Source organism: Rhinopithecus roxellana, chromosome 17 (genome assembly GCF_007565055.1).
Source record: "Rhinopithecus roxellana isolate Shanxi Qingling chromosome 17, ASM756505v1, whole genome shotgun sequence".
Lineage (NCBI taxonomy): Eukaryota > Metazoa > Chordata > Mammalia > Primates > Cercopithecidae > Rhinopithecus > Rhinopithecus roxellana.
Genome location: NC_044565.1, coordinates 24161869 through 24180810, shown reverse-complemented (window position 1 = coordinate 24180810; position 18942 = coordinate 24161869). Strand labels below are relative to the sequence as shown.

General features: G+C 48.7%; 1 protein-coding gene across 2 annotated transcripts; it reads left to right on the top strand.

The window, feature by feature from the left end:
• The first annotated feature begins 3800 nt into the window (after positions 1-3800).
• CD207 (CD207 molecule) lies at positions 3801-10272 on the top strand. Of its 2 annotated transcripts, XM_030921514.1 has the most exons (7): positions 3808-3920; positions 4018-4134; positions 5624-5998; positions 6592-6743; positions 7808-7926; positions 8430-8443; positions 10048-10272. In XM_030921514.1, exons 1-7 carry the CDS (start codon positions 3848-3850, stop codon positions 10152-10154), a joined length of 957 nt encoding a protein of 318 aa, XP_030777374.1. In that variant the 5' UTR covers positions 3808-3847; the 3' UTR covers positions 10155-10272. The 2 variants fall into 2 exon arrangements, with proteins under 2 accessions (XP_030777373.1, XP_030777374.1); XM_030921513.1 differs by lacking the exon at positions 10048-10272 and having other exon boundaries at positions 3801-3920; positions 8430-9420.
• The last annotated feature ends 8670 nt before the right edge of the window (positions 10273-18942 follow it).

Here is an 18942-nt window from a genome sequence, read left to right as displayed (position 1 = left end):
TAGGTTGCCAGTCCATTTACATATCACACTATTTATGATGGCACTGGGTGAAATACCCTGATCAGTAGGGTCTGGCTCATTGTCACTGTTCCAAAGAGACTTATCCTTATATAATGTCATAAAAAAGGAACCCATTATCAGGGTTCAGGGAGACATGGGGAGGTCCCTATAGTGTTGTCAGTCATTTTTAGTCTTGGGAGAGTCTTCCCTTCTCCCCAGCATTAAGGATGTCATATTTTTTCAACAACAGGAAAACCATTCCTGAGGGCAGGGTCTGTGGTTGTCTTTTTCCTTGCTGTGTCTTGGTACCTAGTGCACAGCAGGACTCTAGAGGAGTAAGTGATGCCACCTATGCTCCTTGGTTTCTCTGCCCTATCCCCTGTGCCCAGGGCACATGTCCAGAGGGTGGCATGGAATGCCTTGATTTTTTGGAGTCTGTGGGCCAAATCCCCCATTGCATCACCGGAGTCCCTCTGAGGCCTGCAAGCCAGGTGTGACCAGCTGTAATCCCCTCTCATTTCAGAGTCATTCTCCCTCCTCCCTCTCTTCTCCTTCCCTGTCCCCACTCCGCAGTTTGGTGTTCACTCTAGTTTCCTCCATGACTTGACTGAGGGACTCGGGTGACTCCTCCCGGGAGACGACTCTCGGCACTGCTGGAGCATTTCAAAAAACCCAGGTCTCTGTTCCAGTCTTGCTGATTAAATCCATGGTCCTCCTCCAAGCATAAGGCTGGTCCCAACCATAGTCCCAACAAGAGAAAGGGAAGAAGTGGCCAAGCTGTTTTCTTCCTCTGTCCTTATCCAGAGAAAGTATTAGAACCCCAGGAGCACAGGAAGAGGAGAAACTAAAAAAAATGAGCACAGACTTCCCGTTCTCACCACAGAAGTGATTTTTTGGTCACTAGGTCTGATCAGAGTTCCTCTTCCATTTGGAAGAGGAGGGCATCGCCTGAGTGTCCAGGAGAGCTGCCAGCCTTCCTGACTGGAAAGTGTGGCCAAGGCACCTGCCTGCTTCTCTGTCTTTTCTCCTGTCAGGCCAGGTGGCAGATAGAGCATCCAGAGGTTTGCACAGGAGAGATACTCAGGAAATACCTGCAGATGAGCATGCTCATGGGAAGATGGCTCGTGACTCCCTCTCTCTCCACAAAGTGGGAAATGAAACTTCTTATGGTTTGGGACTTTTATATCCACCTCCTCTGAAACCCCAGAGGGCCCACAACCCAGGATTCCATGCCTTTGCTCAGCTTCCTCATGCTAGATCATCCTTTCACTCTCAGTATTCTACCTACCCGAGCCTCCATTTGCATCACTTGGACTAAATGCTCCCTGCCCCAGCCCCTTCCTATGCCATGGGCGCAGCCTCTTCCTATACCATGGGCCCAGCCTGCTGAGGCTTCTTTATCCTTTCCTGGGACCACTGAGAGGGCGTCTGGGGGGTCTATAAAGAACAACTCATGCCACAAACCAGCAGAGAAAACCCAACTTCTTGACCTAGGGGAAAGGGACCAGACACTCCCAAGGCATGTTGTGTGGCGGCTTCTTTCCTTCAAATGCTGCGGGAGGAGACCAGGACCCCTGCAAGGCCTCTTCTACCAGGGTCTTAAGTAATTTGGATTCTTCTCTATCCCCAGGCCCAGAAATAGGACAGGCTGTGGATGAAGGGCCAGGAGTCAGGAGCAGAAGGGCAGAGATGACTCTGGAGTTGGGCTGGGTCCCGAGCATGAGAGTCCAGAAGTAGAACATTCTAATCCTGTCTAAGCCCTGACGGAACCAATGCTCTGCAACCACACGAGCTACCTGAAGAGAGTAGGAATCTTCATGGGTGTTCAGAGGCAGGCAGTGAGGTGGAGCCAGACCCTGAGGTTTGGGACTATCGAACGTCAAAATTTAGAGCAGACAGCAGGTAGGGAAGCAATGAGACAGAACAAATGAGACACCATCTTTGTTACCCAGCTTCCTTCCCAGAGCTTCCCAGTGTGGGTTCCCCTCTGGGTTCCCTCATCCAGTCTGAGAAGTGACTCCAGCCTGAGGCCTGGTTAACTGGAGAGAGAGCATCAAGGGCCTGTAACTACAATGAGCTGCACACGGGCACGGGGTGAGCATGCAGCCACCATCCTCCCAAGTACCAAAGGCAGCAGGAGCCCCCGAAAGCATAGGTAGATATTTCCTTGGCCCTGCTAGCTTAACCTCTAACCCTGGTCCCTGATACAGCCTGTCATCCAGCTCTACTGGCTCAGCCTCAGCAGGCCCAGGACAGCTTTCTTGTCCTGCGGCCAGAGCTTTTGTTCATTCCTGAGTAAAGAGTAAATCACACTTCCCCTTATGCTTTTGCCTTGAAGATGAATGAGAACTTCTAGAGACAGCGGAAAGAAGCAGCAGCTTCTAGAAGGCAGATCCCAGGCCACAGACTGTGTAAACATCAGAGTGGCATGATTAGCTATCAAGTCTCCCAGTCACTTACCATTCACCCATCCGTCCATGCATCCTCCACCCATTCATTCATCCATTCACCCATCCTCCAATTATCTGGACCAACTTCCTTCTTTTTTCTTTCCTTCCCTCCCTCTTTCCTCTCCTGTTTCCTACATTCCAAGAAATATTTGTATAGAGTCTGCCATGTGCCAGATTTCTCAGATTTGGCAGACTTCTTCAAAGCATGAGAAGCTACCCAGGAGAAAATTTAGTCCTTCGCTGAGCTCCAAATAGGCTCCTCTGTGCCCTGAGCTTCTTGCACATATGGAACTCTCTATTCAAGGTTACAAGGAAGGAGAGAGGAAGCTGTGGACAGAGAGAGAGGAGAGAGAAACGGAACGATTCCTAGTCTGACGTTGCTGAGCACCTCTACTTTGTTTGAAAAGCTCACATGCTACAGGAAGCAGGGAGGAGAACTCAAGTCTTAGGTTTACATTTTGAATCTCCAAGTTACATATTATAAAGTGATATTGTATCAGCCAAGATGCACTAATAACAGGAAGCAGAATATTCTATTGCAATGGTTGCCTATTTGGTCTCCCTGCTTCCAGGCTTCCCCCAACCAGTCTGTGCTCCTCACCACAATCAGAGTGATGTTTCTACAGTGTCCCTGTCCTTGTCTCTCTCCTGCCTGAAGTCCTTAATTGGCCTCATGTCACCCATGAGCTAGAGGTCAAGCTCCTTGACATGATCAGAAGGATCTTCATAATCAGACCCCAGGTGCCTCTTCCACCCCATGTGAGTCCCCTTCCTGTTGGAATGTATATTTTACGTTCCAGCAATATTGCAACTATTTTCAGTTTGCCAAGCACTCCATGCTATCTTAAGCTCCATCCTTTGGCATATGTTTATCTTTCTACTGCAGTTTTTTTTCCCATTATTTCATTTCATATGCTTCTTTCAACTGGGCGTATTTGTCTCTTGTGCTCATCACCTTGCAATTTATTTGCTCATGTCTGTCTTTCCTACTAGACTGTGAACTGCTTGGTGCAAGGATTGTGAGTTATTCATCACTGTGGCCCTATGCCTGGTAGAGCATCAGTACCTAGAAGGCACTCAGTCTGTATTTGTGGGGTGAATGGATGGGTGGATGGATGAAGACAATCTTACAAGAGAAATGGGATAGCTTTGGGACAAGATGGTTAATGTATCTATGTAACAGACCCCCAGAGAAGACAACAAATGGCCTCTTTCTGAAAGCTCAGACTTCTGATGAGGGGAGTGAGCCAGACAAGGTATCTAGTCAGGAATAGGGAAGTTGGGATGATATGGTGACCTGGTGTGGGACTGACTTCCTGTTTCCTCTAGATAAGAGCTCTTGGAGAGACAGGCAGCCAGAAGCGCCTGTGCTTCCAGGGTAAGGGTGAATACTCAGGATGACGGCGGAGAGGGAGGCCCCTGATGCACACTTCACTGTGGACAAACAGAACATCTCCCTCTGGCCCCGAGGCAAGCGACAGTCACTGCTGAGAACCTGCTCCGTGTTCTGTGTGCAAACCTGCCCTTTGCTGCTCCTTCAACACACATTTTCTTCTTCTTCCAACAGAGCCTCCTCCCAAGTCTGGTCCATCTCTGTTCCCAGGGAAAACACCCACAGTCCGTGCTGCATTAATCTGCCTGACGCTGGTCCTGGTCGCCTCCGTCCTGCTGCAGGCCGTCCTTTGTAAGTCCTCACGTTTCATCGTCTGGGCTTAGCCCCTCTCTGTGGCCAGCTGGCTCCCTCCAGATTCAGACCACTTCCCTGCTCTCCAGGTTTCTCCTGCCTCTGACTTTTTCATTTGTCTCCTTTCTCCTCTTTCCATGTGCAGTAACAGGGTGTGCCACCCCCAGTATGGTGAGCTGATGCTCTTTCCCTCCCAATTTCTCGGAGATTATTGGGATCAGCATTTGCACATTGGTGCTCAAGGATACATTCTTTTGTCCTCAGGAAACATTTATCTAGTTTTTCATGCTGTGCTATTTTCTTCCCCTCCATCCCCCACCAATCTGAGCTCTGCTCCTTGGATTTGGAGCCTTGTGGACAGTCCCTGACAGTGCAATGTCTCCTGACCCTGTGAAGGACTAAGCCTCATATGTCATTGGCCCCAACTCACCAGATCTGTTGGCTCGTTATCCCTGACCAACGAGCCAACAGATCTCCATGACTCAGTCCCCTCAACAGGACCCGTTCGTGCTCTCTTCATTCTCCTGTCCCTGCAAAAATCATGTCTAGGGAGCCTTCCTACTCATTTGGTGTTGCGGGGTTTATCTTTCTTCCTCTTTTGGCTCTGTCAGGCTTCATGGCCTTTGCTGCTGGCAGAGCCTTCTTCCTCCTGCCATGGCTCCAGGAAGCAGAGGAAGGGGACCCAAGAAGCTGTTGGATTTTGTTTTCTCCCTCTGTGGCCTCGGGACATACTTGGTCTTAGACTTGTAGGCTCTGAGCAGAGTCCCCCTTCCCCCATCCTAGACCCCTGGCCTCTAACATGGCATTTTCCTCAGGGCTCGCCTTTGAGCCTCTTGGTTTATCTTTGATCCTCTCTCTGGTACCCAGGCCTGGGACCTGAGCAGAATGTGAAAGTGGGTAGGGCAAGGGAAGGGGAGACACAGTTTTGTAATCTCCTTTTCCATGTTCTCTGGAGAAGAAGCCACTTCCAGATTAGTGGCTGGCTCTTCCCATGGTCACAGAGGGGCCCGTGGACAGATGTGAGGGAGTGGTGCTGTCCTAGCAGACAGCCACTGCAGGGGTTTCTGAAAGCAGAGGGATGGCAACCAAGGGGTGGGGTCCAGGGGGAATCAAGTTCTGGGGAGAGTGACAGGGCTCATGGAGGGCACCCCTTTATCAAATGTTCCATGAACACTCAGAGAAAATTCAGGACTGGTTTCTAACTCCTGCTTCTGCTTGCCTGTGAAATTTTCTCACAGAGAGCCTGTGTTTCATCAGTCTCCCCATTGTCTGTATCCACCTGTGTTCCTGGCACATGGTAGGTGCCCATTGCACATTTGTTGTATGTTAATAAATGATTGGAGGGTTGGGGTGGCCCATTGGACTGTCCTGGTTCTTTGGGAAGCTTCAGCCTGTTCCTTCCCTTCCCTTCCTTTGATCAACCTGACAACACTCCCACTCCGGTCCCTGGGGCTCCCCTCAGCTGACCTCCTGCCTTTCTCAATCCCAGATCCCCGGTTTATGGGCAACATATCAGATGTAAAGACCAATGTCCAGTTGCTGAAAGGTCGTGTGGACAACATCAGCACCCTGGATTCTGAAATTAAAAAGAATAGTGATGGCATGGAGGCAGCTGGCGTTCAGATCCAGACGGTGAATGTGAGCCTGGGTTATGTGCGTTCTCAGTTCCTGAAGTTAAAAACCAGTGTGGAGAAGGCCAACGCACAGATCCAGATCTTAACAAGAAGTTGGGAAGAAGTCGGTACCTTAAATGCCCAAATCCCAGAGTTAAAAAGTGATTTGGAGAAAGCCAGTGCTTTAAATGCAAAGATCCGGGCACTCCAGGGCAGCTTGGACAATATGAGCAAGTTGCTCAAACGACAAGGTAAGTGACTCAGAAAATTACACTGAAGCTGACTAGCGGCCCATGGGATCTTACCTGTCCCAGACCTGAGGTCACTGGGCTGGTGGGTTAGGGAGGAGGCCGGGGGGAAGAGAGGGGCAGCCATGGACTAGGAAGTTAAGGAGGGAGGGCTTGAGGTTGGGAAGGACTTAGGCGCGGTTAGGAGAAAAGAGACCAGGGTCCAGCTAGAGTTCCCACACCAAAGTGCAGAATGTAAAAGCATTAGGCGATATCCACCCCAGCCCATACCTAGTCATTTCTCATCAAGTTCCTTTCTAGAGTCCAGGGGCTCAGCCACTTGTCATGGCTGATGGAGGGTTGCTTCCCCTCATGGGAAAGACACTCTTTGTCCATCCTCTTGCATTCTAACCTCTCCAGTCCCAGAGACTCTATTAGTCTCTGTCTGACTTTCAGGATTTGAAAGAGTGTCCCAAATCCCCTACACAAGGACCCAAGGACACCAGAGCACAGCTCCATTTGCTGCTGTCTCTGAGACCTCATTCAAGTGCCCCCACCAAGCCAGCACCCCAAGAAATCAAGAATACCAGCGTTCACTTTTACCTCTTGTTCTCTAGATGACATTCTACAGGTGGTTTCTCAAGGCTGGAGGTACTTCAAGGGGAACTTCTATTACTTTTCTCTCATCACAAAGACCTGGTATAGTGCCCAGCAGTTCTGTGTGTCTAGGAATTCACACCTGACCTCAGTGACCTCAGAGAGTGAGCAGGTGAGTGTTGTGCCTGTGGGCTCTGGCAAGGGGGCGTATGAGCACTGGGCCCGGGAGGATGGGCAAGATTATACTGTGCAAACAAAAATCCCCAAATATTGATGACCTAATGAAGAAGGATTAGTTCTCGATACCATGTCTAATAAGGGCCAGCAAGGGGGCTGTGCTCACTGTCGCTACTCAAGGACCCAGGCCGAAGGAGTCTTCATCTGAACATGTTTCCACAATTGCTGGGGCAGGAAAAGGGAACTTGACGTATTGTGCAAAGCTTCTGCCCCGATTTAACATACCTCATTTTTGCTTACATTTCACTGGCTTAAGTTATGTTAAGTAAGTTAAGTAAGTTATGCAGTACTCCTGGATTGGGAGGATCCTGGATTCCAGTACTCCTGGAACAGGGCAGAGAGGAGCTACTTTCCATGTGCCCAGAAAAAAAGAAATATTTGTGAACAGCGTTAATGATTCCACATGACTCAAGAAGTCTCCTGCCTGGTGAGGCAGAAATTGGGCAGGCCCTTTTCATCTGGGCGGTGGGATAGCAGCTCAGGTCAGAGCCTGGGCTCTGGAGTAGTTCTAGAGCCCTAACCTCGCCATCTAACTAGTCCTAGCAGCTTGGGTGGAATACCCAACTTCACTGGGCAAACTTCACTGGCCCTCACTTGATGAAACATGCATGGTGATGGCACCTGCCTCAGAGGAAAGGAGTGAATGCATATGGAGGACTCAGCACAGTGCCGTATGTGGATTCAGGTGTTGTCATATGAACCATTCTCTCGTGGTCCATGCTCTGGAGTTCAGCTGAGGCCTTCCTGTGCTTCAGCACCTGCTTCCTGAGTGGCAGAAATGCTTAAGTCCTGAGCCTGTTAGCTGCAGGGCAGGGACACATCATAATCTGGAAGATGAAATCTGGGTTCTGGGTAAGGGCAGGAAGAGGCTTGAGAGGCCAGTGTGTGCAGTGCATCTGTGGGTCAGGGCTGTCACTGAGCACAGGTGAAGAACACCCGGAGACAGGTGATCAAGCTCTGAGTGTGACCGCACCTCTGCTTATCCTGTCTTTCCTACAGGAGTTTCTGTATAAAACGGCGGGGGGACTCACCTACTGGATTGGCCTGACTAAAGCAGGGACAGAAGGGGACTGGTCCTGGGTGGATGACACGCCATTCAACAAGGTCCAAAGTGCGAAGTAAGTCCCAGGAGCCCTCTCTGCCAGCCTGACTTTCCCCGGCCATGGCCAGGGCATGAAGGGAGTGGGGGCGATGTTCCCCATGAGGCAGGGTTTCTGATTCTTCCCTGTGCTAGGGTGACAGGAGCATTGCAACCAAGATCTAGCGCAATCCTGTCACTAACTGGCTGTGGGATCTGGGCCCTCCACGCCCTCTGGGTTTTGGTAGCAAGGCCTTCTACCTGGCCAGCTTCAGCAGGAATCCTGTCATGAGTCTAGGTCTTCACAGAGTGGGTTTGTGTAGGGACTTGAGAGTGGTGGGTTGGTTTTGCCTGGACTTGGGGCATGAGTGAAAGCTTAGAAGTCTAAGTCTCGCTAGTCCCCTTCCTTTTAGGCTTGGGTGCAGACATTTACTATGCCATTCCTTAGGACTCAAGCTGGGGTTGAATTAACTCATTTCTTCACTGGAAATAAGTTCTTCTTGGTTTTCCACTTTGTAAACCTTTATTTCTCCCTCTTGGTAGGTTCTGGATCCCAGGTGAGCCCAACAATACTGGGAACAATGAACACTGTGGCAATATAAGGGCTTCCTCGCTTCAGGCCTGGAATGACGCCCAATGTGACAAAACGTTTCTTTTCATCTGTAAGCGACCCTACGTCCCGTCAGAACCATGACAGAACAGGCTCCCAAGCTCACTCTTTGAACTCCAACGCTTGTCAAACATGAGGAAATGCCTCTTTCTCCCCCAGAGTCCAGGATGACTTTGCACGTTAATTTTCCTTGCTTCAAAATTGTCCCACAGTGGCATTCTGGAATCTGTCTGTCTTGGCTGGAAATTCTCTGACCCCATGGAGGCAGCTGGAATGGAAAGGAGAATTCAGGTTAAAGTGGGAGGGGTGGGTAGAGAGGATTTAGAAGTTCCAATTGCCCTGCTAAGGAGGATTAAGACCCGTCATCCGGGACAACACCTAGGGTTTTCCACTTCTTCAGAGAAGCCTCAGCTTCATCACATCAAAGTTATTTCAGAGCAACCAAGCAATTCTGCTGATATTGTCATTCAGGGCTTTTCTTGGCCAAACCCTCTAGAATTTCCACGTGTCTGCTTAGCTGTGCTGGCAGCTAGCAGCTGGCTGTGTTTGCAGTGGGAATAGCTCTGTTCTTGGAGATCCTGCTCATGGTATATCCTCAGTGGCTTGTTCATCCACATCATCTAAAGCCTGAACCTCTTCTTCTCTGGTTCAAGTCAGCGGCTCACATGGACTTGTATCTCCTTCAGAACTTGGCCAGTACCCAGACTCCCTTCTCCTTCCACTCCCTTAGTACACCCGGGTGCCCAGCCCTGCCTTCCGCCCAGTGTCCATCCAGCCTCTGTCCTCACCTCCCCGGCACCTCCTCCTCCTTCTGCATTTCCTGTCTTCCTGTGTCTTGTGCATGGGAAGCAGCCTTCAGTGCCTTCATGAATTCACCTTCCAGCTTCCTCAGAATAAAATGCTGCCTGGGTCAAGGCCCCACTCCACGTGCACTTTTTCATTCCTGGTTGTCCAGGTGAATATGTGGGAAAGGCAGTCTCCTCTGCTGGACATAAAGTTCTAGAGTATCATCAAGAAACATCTGGGGAGTCAAAAATAACAAGGACTAGGGAAGTTTCAGCCCTGGAAATGCCACAAAATGTGACTAGTACTTATTTCTAGTTTTTATTAAAATAAAGTAGAGCAAGGTCTCCAACGTCTCCAGCGTCACGATCTTGGTGGTCTTTCTTCTTGGGTGTTCACTGGACAATCTTCTAGTCTCTAGCTCGATTCCCAAGAATGAGTTTCAGCAGGTTTCCCACTCTTCACAGAGACCCAGTTCCACAGGCATCAATTCCAAATCTCAAGTCCAGTGGCCAAAGCAGGAATCCAGGCAGCAGCCACCACAGAGAGGAGGGGAGAGTAGAGTGAGCACAGGTCCTCATTAGGGTCCACAGGAAAAGATGCTTCATTAAATGACTGTGACCAGCAGTGTGTTGTTCTGGGTGCAAATGGGTCAGAGCTGAGGGTACAGGCTTGCATTGTAAGACCTGAAATAGCATGTGCTGCTGTGACATTTTATGCCTCACAGGGCTCCAAAGACCTAACCCTGAGTTCCCTGCCTCTCACCAGATATGCCCTTGCCCTCAGTCCTCACCTGGCTGGTTTCCTGTCGTCTGGGACCAGCTGCACTCCACCCAGTTTTCTACTTAATGGATTTCACTTCTCTGCCAGCCTGATAAACTATTCAAAAAAGCCAATCCAATCACATCATCCTGAGGAACCCGGGGCACCTCATCATTTTGTTACTACAAGGCCTGCCTCCCACAGCCCTGGCTGGTTCACTCTGCTCCTGAGGGTGACCCCGTGTGGCCCTGCATGGCTTGTGATATCTTTCCCCACTAGTAAACTGCTGTCAATCTCACCTGCCCAGTGTCAAATGTCATGTTTTGGCCATCTTGTCGTATTTAGGGCAGGGGATCCCTCCCTCACCAATGGAGAAAATGGGAGGTGACAAAAACAAGGCTGGTTGGGGATCTCTGGTTGGTTTTGGCAAAGAGATGAGCTGGGAAAATCAGACCATTTCTCTGGGAAAGAATTTGAACCAGGAAGTAGCAAGGGGATGAGGCTGTTAACAGAAGGAAGTTGAGCTGGAAGGCCCTGAGTTAGAGAAAGGCTGGAGGGGCCGTCAGAGGGCACTGGAAGAAACTAGCAATGAGCAGAAGCTACAAGGCGGAGGAAAGACATGAATGCAGGCCGGGGTCGGTGGCTCACGCCTGTAATCCCAGCACTTTGGGAGGCCGAAGTGGGTGGGTCACCTGAGGTCAGGAGTTCGAGACAGCCTGGCCAACATGGTGAAACCCCATCTCTACCAAAAATACAAAAATTAGCCGGGCATGGTGGTGGGTGCCTGTAATTCCAGCTACTTGGGAGACCGAGGCAGGAGAATCACTTGAACCTGGGAGGTGGAGGTTGCAGTGAGCAGAGATCCCACCACTGCACTACAGCCTGGGTGATAGGGCAAGACTCTGTTTCAAAAAAAAAAAAAAAAAAAAAAAATTAGTGACTGCAGAGGATTATAGCTGTCAGAGAAAAGAGAATGGCTCGAGGAGTTGCGATGGAGGTCCTGGAGGGCAGGCTGAGGGGCTCCGGTTGCTCCTGTTCTCAGTGCTGCCTCAGATCCTCCCAGCCCTTCTGATCCTCCTGGGTTCTGTGCATGGGGACCTTACGAGGCTTGTGCTCCTGACCCTGCCCGTTGCTTTTTCTTGAAACTGAAAGAGCCTGAGTCAGTGAGGATGTGTTTTTATCTGGAGTCTGTGCCGCAGCCTGGACCCAGCAAGTGCAGCATTGCCTTGGCTTCCTCCCTTGAGGAAGCTGGGACACCTGCTGCTTTGCTTTGTCATGTGAGCTTGGCTGCCTCCCCCACTGTATGCACATCTTACTTCTCCAGGGAGGTCACTACATGGGCACCTGCCCTTCGGCTGGCAGTGCGGTCTCGCCCAGGAAGTCCCACCATTGATAATGCTGTAGTCCTGTCTCTAGCGGGTCTTGGGGCATTATCAATACCTGGGCAGCTCCTCGGGTCATGGACCCCACAGTATTTCTTGTGAAATTCTGGGGATTTTTCCATTGTCAGGTGAAAAGTTGGGAGCCAGGGACAGGTGAGAACTTTTTCTCAGTCAATTTGGGTATTTATTGTATTCCATAAGTTTTTTTTTGTTCATTGGTTTTCTTTTTTTTGTTTTTTCTGATTTGGCAGGTTGACAAGGTTTGACATGCCCTCTTTCAATGTCGCAATAAAACACTCTTGAAAAATTTATCCTTTTGTGCTTGAATATAAAAGAAAAAGAGAAAAAAATACTTGATTCACCCCTACTGACCAACTAGTCCTAATGCTTGTGGACATGTACTATAATATTTTATTTTTCTGTTTTCATGCTCTATTGATCTATCTATAATTACTTCATTTTCTCTTTCTTTGTCCTTCTGTCTCACTTTCTCTTTCTCTCTCTCCTCTTTTTCTCATATTGTATGAGCTATGCTTTCTTTGCTTTAATTTTCCCAGTGCTTTGGAAGATAAACCATTATTTAGGTGGGGTGTGTGTGTGTGTGTGCACGTGTGTGTGTGCATGTGTGTGTGCGTGCGTGTGCGTGTGTGCATGTGTGTAGTCTAGCACTTTCCCTTTTTCTTTTTTTTTTTTTTGAGACGGAGTCTCACTCTCGCCCAGGCTGGAGTGCAGTGGCGCGATCTCGGCTCACTGCAAGCTCCGCCTCCCGGGTTCAGGGCATTCTCCTGCCTCAGCCTCCTGAGTAGCTGGGACTACAGGCGCCCGCCACTGCGCCCGGCTAATTTTTTGTATTTTTAGTAGAGATGGGGTTTCACCGTGGTCTCGATCTCCTGACCTTGTGATCCGCCCGCCTCGGCCTCCCAAAGTGCTGGGATGACAGGCGTGAGCCACCGCGCCCAGCCGCACTTTCCCTTTTTCTTACAAAGCACCCTGGCTTCTGGGATTATTGGCATTATTCCTGGCATTGTCACCCTGGTTGGGGCTGGGCCCTGGGTATGGGGACTGCCACTGGCTCCCTTGGTGACCCCACCTGGCCAGGGCTCCGGGCAGCCCCCAGCAGGGCAATGCATTGCCTCCTTCAGAGATTTCAGGCCCTCCTTTCTCTCTACCTCTCTGTTCACACCCCAGACCTCCAAGAGCCTCCCCTCCTATCTGTCCCAGGGCAACTTCCTTCTTTTTTTTAGGTTTTAGAATGAATCTTTGTTTTTTGGGGAGAAAACACAGGCTACCCAATTTATGATAAACTCAGTGTGTTTTCAACAAGGAAATTTTTATTGTTCTATGGGAGCCTAAAGCGAAAGGATTTCCTAAGGCTTCATGAGGAAAAGGCACATAAGCTGGGCCTTGAGAGATGAGCAGAATTTAGGCAGTAAGTGGGATGGGGGCACAGACGAGGAAAGAGAGAGGAAACAGAAAATGCAGAGGAGTGTGACAGGCCTGAGGCAGCAAGAGAAGTCCAGTCTAGCTGGAGTGTGGTGTGGGGTGAAGCAGCGGGCAGGCAGCTCTTCAGGGGCCTTCAAAGCCAAAGGAGGGGTTTTGGATTTTATTTGAAGGACAAGGAGGAACCACTGAAGTGTTTTAGGCAGATGAGTGACATGATCCCAATTGTTCTGTTTTTTACTTAGTGTTGAAGAAGCGTGACAAATGATTTGTTACATTTGAAAGCTTAAGTGCTTCCAGGAATAACAAGATCTACAGACATGCAATAGAACTATGTCACTGGAAAACATTTGTCACACTTTTGTGGTTCTTCTTTTATCCTGAGCAGCTTCTTGTTTTAGGTATCTTCCTGTATTTTGAATTGACCTTCTCAAGTTAGAGGCAGAACTAACACTTACAACCTTACTTGCAGAAAAGTGCAGGCATGAGGTTAGATGCTTTGGGAGGCCCTTTGGGAGGCCAAGACAGGAGGATCACTTGATGCCAGGAGTTGAAAACCAGCTTGGTCAACCCAGTGGGACCCCGTCTCCACAAAAAATACCAAAAAAATTAGCTGGGTATGGTAGCGCAGACTTGTAATCCTAGCTCTTGGGAGGCTGAGGTGGGAGAATTGCTTGGGCTCAAGAGGTTGAGGCTGCAATGAGCCATGATCACACCACTGCACTCTAGCCTGGGCTACAGAGCAAGACCCTGTTTGAATTTTATTTAATATTTATTTATTTGTGTATATATTTATTTTTAAAGTGCAGTCATGTGACCCAGGGACCACCAGTCGGATTCAACCATGTGAGACCTTTGATTTGTCCTGGTGGTTTTTCAGAGCTCAGACTAGATTTAGTGCTGTCATTCCCAGAACCAGGTCAGTGTTCTTGGAGCATTCCTCCTGCCAGCATAGGCTCTAAAGCTTGACTCTGGTCTTCTGAGAGTCCATAATTACTACCTTATGTCTCATTTTAATTTTGAATTTTTTATTTTATTTATTTATTTTTTAAGACAAATCGCTCTCTCTCCCAGTTTGGAGTACAGTGGCATGATCTCGGCTCACTGCAAGCTCCGCTTCCCGGATTCACACCATTCTCCTACCTCGGACTGCCAAGTAGCTGGGACTACAGGCGCCCACCACCACGCCTGGCTAATTTTTTATATTTTTAGTAGAGACGGGGTTTCACCATGTTATCCAGGATGGTAATTTCAATTTTTTTTTGAAACAGGGCCTCCCTTTGCCACCCAGATTGGAGTATAGTGACACCACCATAGCTCACTGCAGCCTTGAACTCCTGGGTTCAAGGGATCCTCCAGCCTCAGCTGGCTGAGTACCTAGAACCTCAGGTGAGTGCCACCATGCCCAGCTAATTTTTTTTTTTTTAATTTTAGTAGAGATGAGGTCTTGCTATGCTGCCCAGGCTGGTTTCAAACTCCTGAGCTCAGGTGATCCTCCTGCCTCAGCTTCCCAAAGTGCTGGGATTACAGGTGTGAGTTGCCACACCCAGCCACCCCTAATATCTTTTAAAAAATACCTTTTTAGGCTGGGCTCAGTGGCTCATGCCTGTGTTCACAGAACACAGAACTCAAGGAGAATCTCTTGATCCCAGGAGTTTGAGGTCAGCCTGGGCGACATAGGGAGACCCTGTCTCTACAAAACAAAACAAATAGACAAACAAACAAAAACAGAAAAACAAAACAGAACTTAGCTGTGTGTGGTGGCATGTGCCTGTAGTCCCAGGAACTCAAGAGGCTGAGGAGGGAGAACTGCTTGAACCTGGGAGGTCAAGGCTGCAGTGAGCTGCAATCACACCACTGTACTCCAGCCTGGGCAATAGAGTGAGACCCTGTCTCCAAAATTTTTTTAAAAACTTTGCATTATAGAATAGTTTTAGCTTTACAGAAAAATTGTGAAGACAATATAGAGTTTCCATATACCCACCCTTTCCCATTTCCTTTATTGTTAACACCTTATATTAGTATGGTACATTTGTCACAATTAATGAACCAATGTTTAACTGAAGTCCATACTTTATTCAGATTTCCTTGGTTTTCCCCTAACAGCCTTTTTCTCTTCTAGGATCCCATCCAGAATACCACGTTATATTTAGTCATCATGTCTCCTTGGGGTCCCCTTGGCTGTGACATTTTCTCAGACTTTCCTTGTTTTTGATGACCTTGACGGTTTTGAGGAGCCCACTGGTCAGGTACTTTGTAGATTGCCCCTTAAATGAAATTTGTCTGGTGTTTTTCTCATGATTAGACTGGGGTACTGAGTTTCAGGAGGAAGATCACGGAGATAAAGGGCAATTCTTATCACATCCTATCAAGGGTACATGCCATCAATAGAATTCATTACTGTTGGTGTTGACCTTGATCTCCAGGCTCCGGTAGTGTTTGCCAAGTTTATTGACTCCAGAGTTACTCTTTTCTCCCTTTTCCTACACTGAACTTTTTGGAAGGAAGTCACTACATGGAGCTCACACTGAAAGAGTAGGAAGTTACACTCTACTTTTCTCAGACTGGAATATTTACATAAAACATTTGGACATTTTCTGCCCGAGATTTATCTATCTATTTACTTACTCAGACATTCATTTACGTCAGTATGGACTCACGGATATTTCTTTTACACTTTGGGTTATAATCCAATGCTACTTTATTTGTTTTTGTTTTTTCTCAAATTGTTCTGGCTTTGGCCATTGGGAGCTCCTTCATTGGTTCCTGTGTCATTTGACATATTTCCATCACTTTTTTTTTTTTTTTGTAACAAAGCATCTCCTTACTTTCTGGTACTACAAGATGCTCCAGGCTCAGCTTGTGTATTTCCTGCCACAGTTCTAGAGTCAGCCATTTCTCTAATGAGCCCTGGTTTCTTTTTTTTGGAGAATGGTGTTAGAAACCAAAACCTGGGTGCTGTGTGGCTGTTGCTATTAGAACGTCATTGCCTCTCCCAGCTGAGAGAGCTAAGTAATATTTGTGTGTACACCTAATTTTTTTTGTAAAGATCATTATGCTTGCACCGTGGTGACAGGACTTGAGAGTGGGTAAGAGGAGAGGCAGGGACAACAGTTAGGAGACGGATGGAATAAAAGCCAGGTGAGATGGTGGTTTGCATTCAGGCCTGTAAATGTGATGAATTGTTGTTGCTATATTTTGTGGGGTATACACTTTGTACTGATGAATGCAAGTGCTCACATCATGTCAAGAAGCTGTCCCCACTATTAAATAAAATGGCCTGGATTGAAAAAAAAAAAAAAAAAAAAGGAATCCGCCTCTCTCCCTCTCCTGGCTCTGGCCCTCTCTGGTTTGGCTTTAGAGCCAGGTAGACTCTTTCTCTCTTTCTTTTCTTTTCTTTCTTTCTTTCTTTCTTTTCTTTCTTTCTTTCTTTCTTTCTTTCTCTTTCTTTCTTCTTTCCTTCCTCTTTCCCTTCCTTCCTTCTTCTTCTTTCTTTCTTTCCTTCTTTCTTTCTTTCTGTCTCTTCTTTCTTTCTCTTTCTTTTCTGTTCTTTCGTCTGTCTCTCGTTATTCTGCTTCCCTTCCTTCCGTCCTTACTTCCTTCCTTCCTTCCTCCTTCATTCCTTCCTTCTTCCTGTCTTCTTCTTTCCTTTCTTTCTTCTTCTCTCTCTCTCTCTCTCCCCTTCCCTCCCTCCCTCCCTCCCTCTCTCTCTCTCTTTCTCTCTTTCTCTCTTTCTGTCTTTCTTGAGACAGAGTCTTCCTCTGTCGCCCAGGCTGGAGTGCAGTGGCGTACTCTCGCCTCACTGCAACCTCTGCCTCCCGGGTTCAAACGATTCTCCTGCCTCAGCCTCCCACGTAGCTGGGATTACAGGCACCCGCCACCACACCCTGCTAGTTTTTGTATTTTTAATAGAGACAGGGGTTTCATCATGTTGGCCAGGCTGGTCTCGAACTCCTGGCCTCAAGTGATCCACCTGCCTCGGCCTCATAAAGTGCTGGGATTACAGGCATGAGCAACCACGCCTGGCCAGTTCTGGTATTAATGCCCGTTTGTTTTTGTCTGGCCAGAGAACAGAGAGCCTCTCAGTGAAGACATAGCAACCCCCTGGTTTTTCTCGCCTGCTGGTAGATGGAGTTCCTGTGGGAAATATAAGAGCTAGGGCCCAGAGGGTGGGTGGGGAGGTCAGGGAAGAACTATGCCCCTCTCCTGGCCCAGACTCTGACCTTCCAGCTGGGCAAGGGATCCATAGAGTTCTGCCTTCGAGGTTCCCTCAACTCTAAGGCCCCAGGAGGAAATAGGATCTGAGTAGGTCCAGCCTGGGCCTTTCCTGTGTATGGGGAAACATAAACCAAGACAAGCCATTTCTTTTCAGCCACCACCCCTGGCTGTCTGATGGGCCTCTGGGGAGGCACCTCCAGCAGCTCCCATCCCATTCCATGTGGTGGACAAGGAGTTTGGCAGACACCACTGGGGTTTCAGGCAGAGCTGTTGATAGTCCAGAAATGGATGCCTTCACCCTTCATTCCTGCTGTGCCCTCCCCTCTAAGGTCAATTTTCATCAAACAGGAGGTAAAAGGCAGCAGATGGTACTTCTGCACTCTACACATTGGGCCCCTATAGTGCGCAGTTCAAAATACACACACACACACACACACACACACACACCATCATGAACTGGGTGTGGGCAACCGCTCCCTTCCTGCCTGCAGATGCCTTGCCCACGGGGCGACTTGCTTGCCGGGTTGACATCAGCCACACATGGCACAGGCTCCTCCTGGGCTGAAGCTGTTCTCCTGGCCCGGCCCCAGAGGAGGCAAGTTCCGTGTGGCTTCTCCACCATTGTGGTTGGTCTGCAGTGTTGTTAGTGCAGCTGGGGACCTATGAGAGGCTGACCCCAGGATCTGTGCAGAAGACATGAGAATGGGACATGGGAACGGAGGGTGAAAGTAGCAAAGAAACAACACAACACGGATGGAACAAGTCATTTGAACGATTGTGACTTTGTTTAAGAGTTGCTATAATGGTGTAATATGTAATTAGACTTCCCAAAGTGAAAGAAAATGTGATTTATTTCAAAACGATTGCGCCCATTTGAAGTAATGGAGACAAGAGGCAACCAAAGAACAAGAATCTGCTGGTAACCCCAACACTGACTTTTAGAGGGGTTCCTTGACCAGCCATGGGAATATTGGTTCTGTTCAGCTGGTTACCCCTGTGGTGGGGACAGGGACATCAGGCTTGCACAGCTCCATGGCACTGTCCACTGGGTTGCCTCATGCCTTCTCTTCTAATGCTAGGCCCACCCAGCAGCAGGAACCCCCTGAAGCAGTATCTGTTCCGCCTGGAAGGGACAGGGCTCGTTGAAAGCCGCACATTGGCCCCAGCCTGCTGCATCAGATTCTTTTGAATCTGCTCCATCAGATTCTCCATCAGATTCACCTCAGGAGGCATGGATCCAATCAGCTAAAGTTGGGGCCTGCTTGGTATTTTCTGACACTACTTCTGACATGAAATGTGCGCTTTTTCCTGACACCAGCCAATTCTCTGACACCCGCTGGGCATCCAACAATTCAAACAAGATTCTGCCACGAACTTCCAGAGTTAGCACAGATCTCACAGGGGAAGGCCTCAGTCCCACAAGAGTGCCCCCCTTCAGATGCCAGCTACAAGTGAGGTAGTGACCCCCACTTCTGCCTAGTCAACTACAAATTTGGGGGTTCTGGCTAGGCAAGGTGGCTCATGCCTGTAGTCCCAGCACTTTGGGAGGCTGAGGTGGGAGGATCACTTGAAGCCAGGAGTTCCAGACCGGCCTGGGGAATAAAGAGAGATCCCATCTCTACAAAAAAATAAAAATAAAAAAGTAGCCAGGCATGCTGGCACACACATGTAGTCCCAGTTATGCTGGAGTTATGCTGGCTGCGGCAGAGGCTGGGATGATGGGGCTGAGAACTGAGGATCACTTGTGTCCAGGAGTTCAAGGCTGCATTGACCTATGATTGCACCACTGCACTCCAGCCTGAGTGACAGAGGGAGACCCTGTCTCAAACAGAAAATTGAGGGGTTTCTGCAACAACCTCTC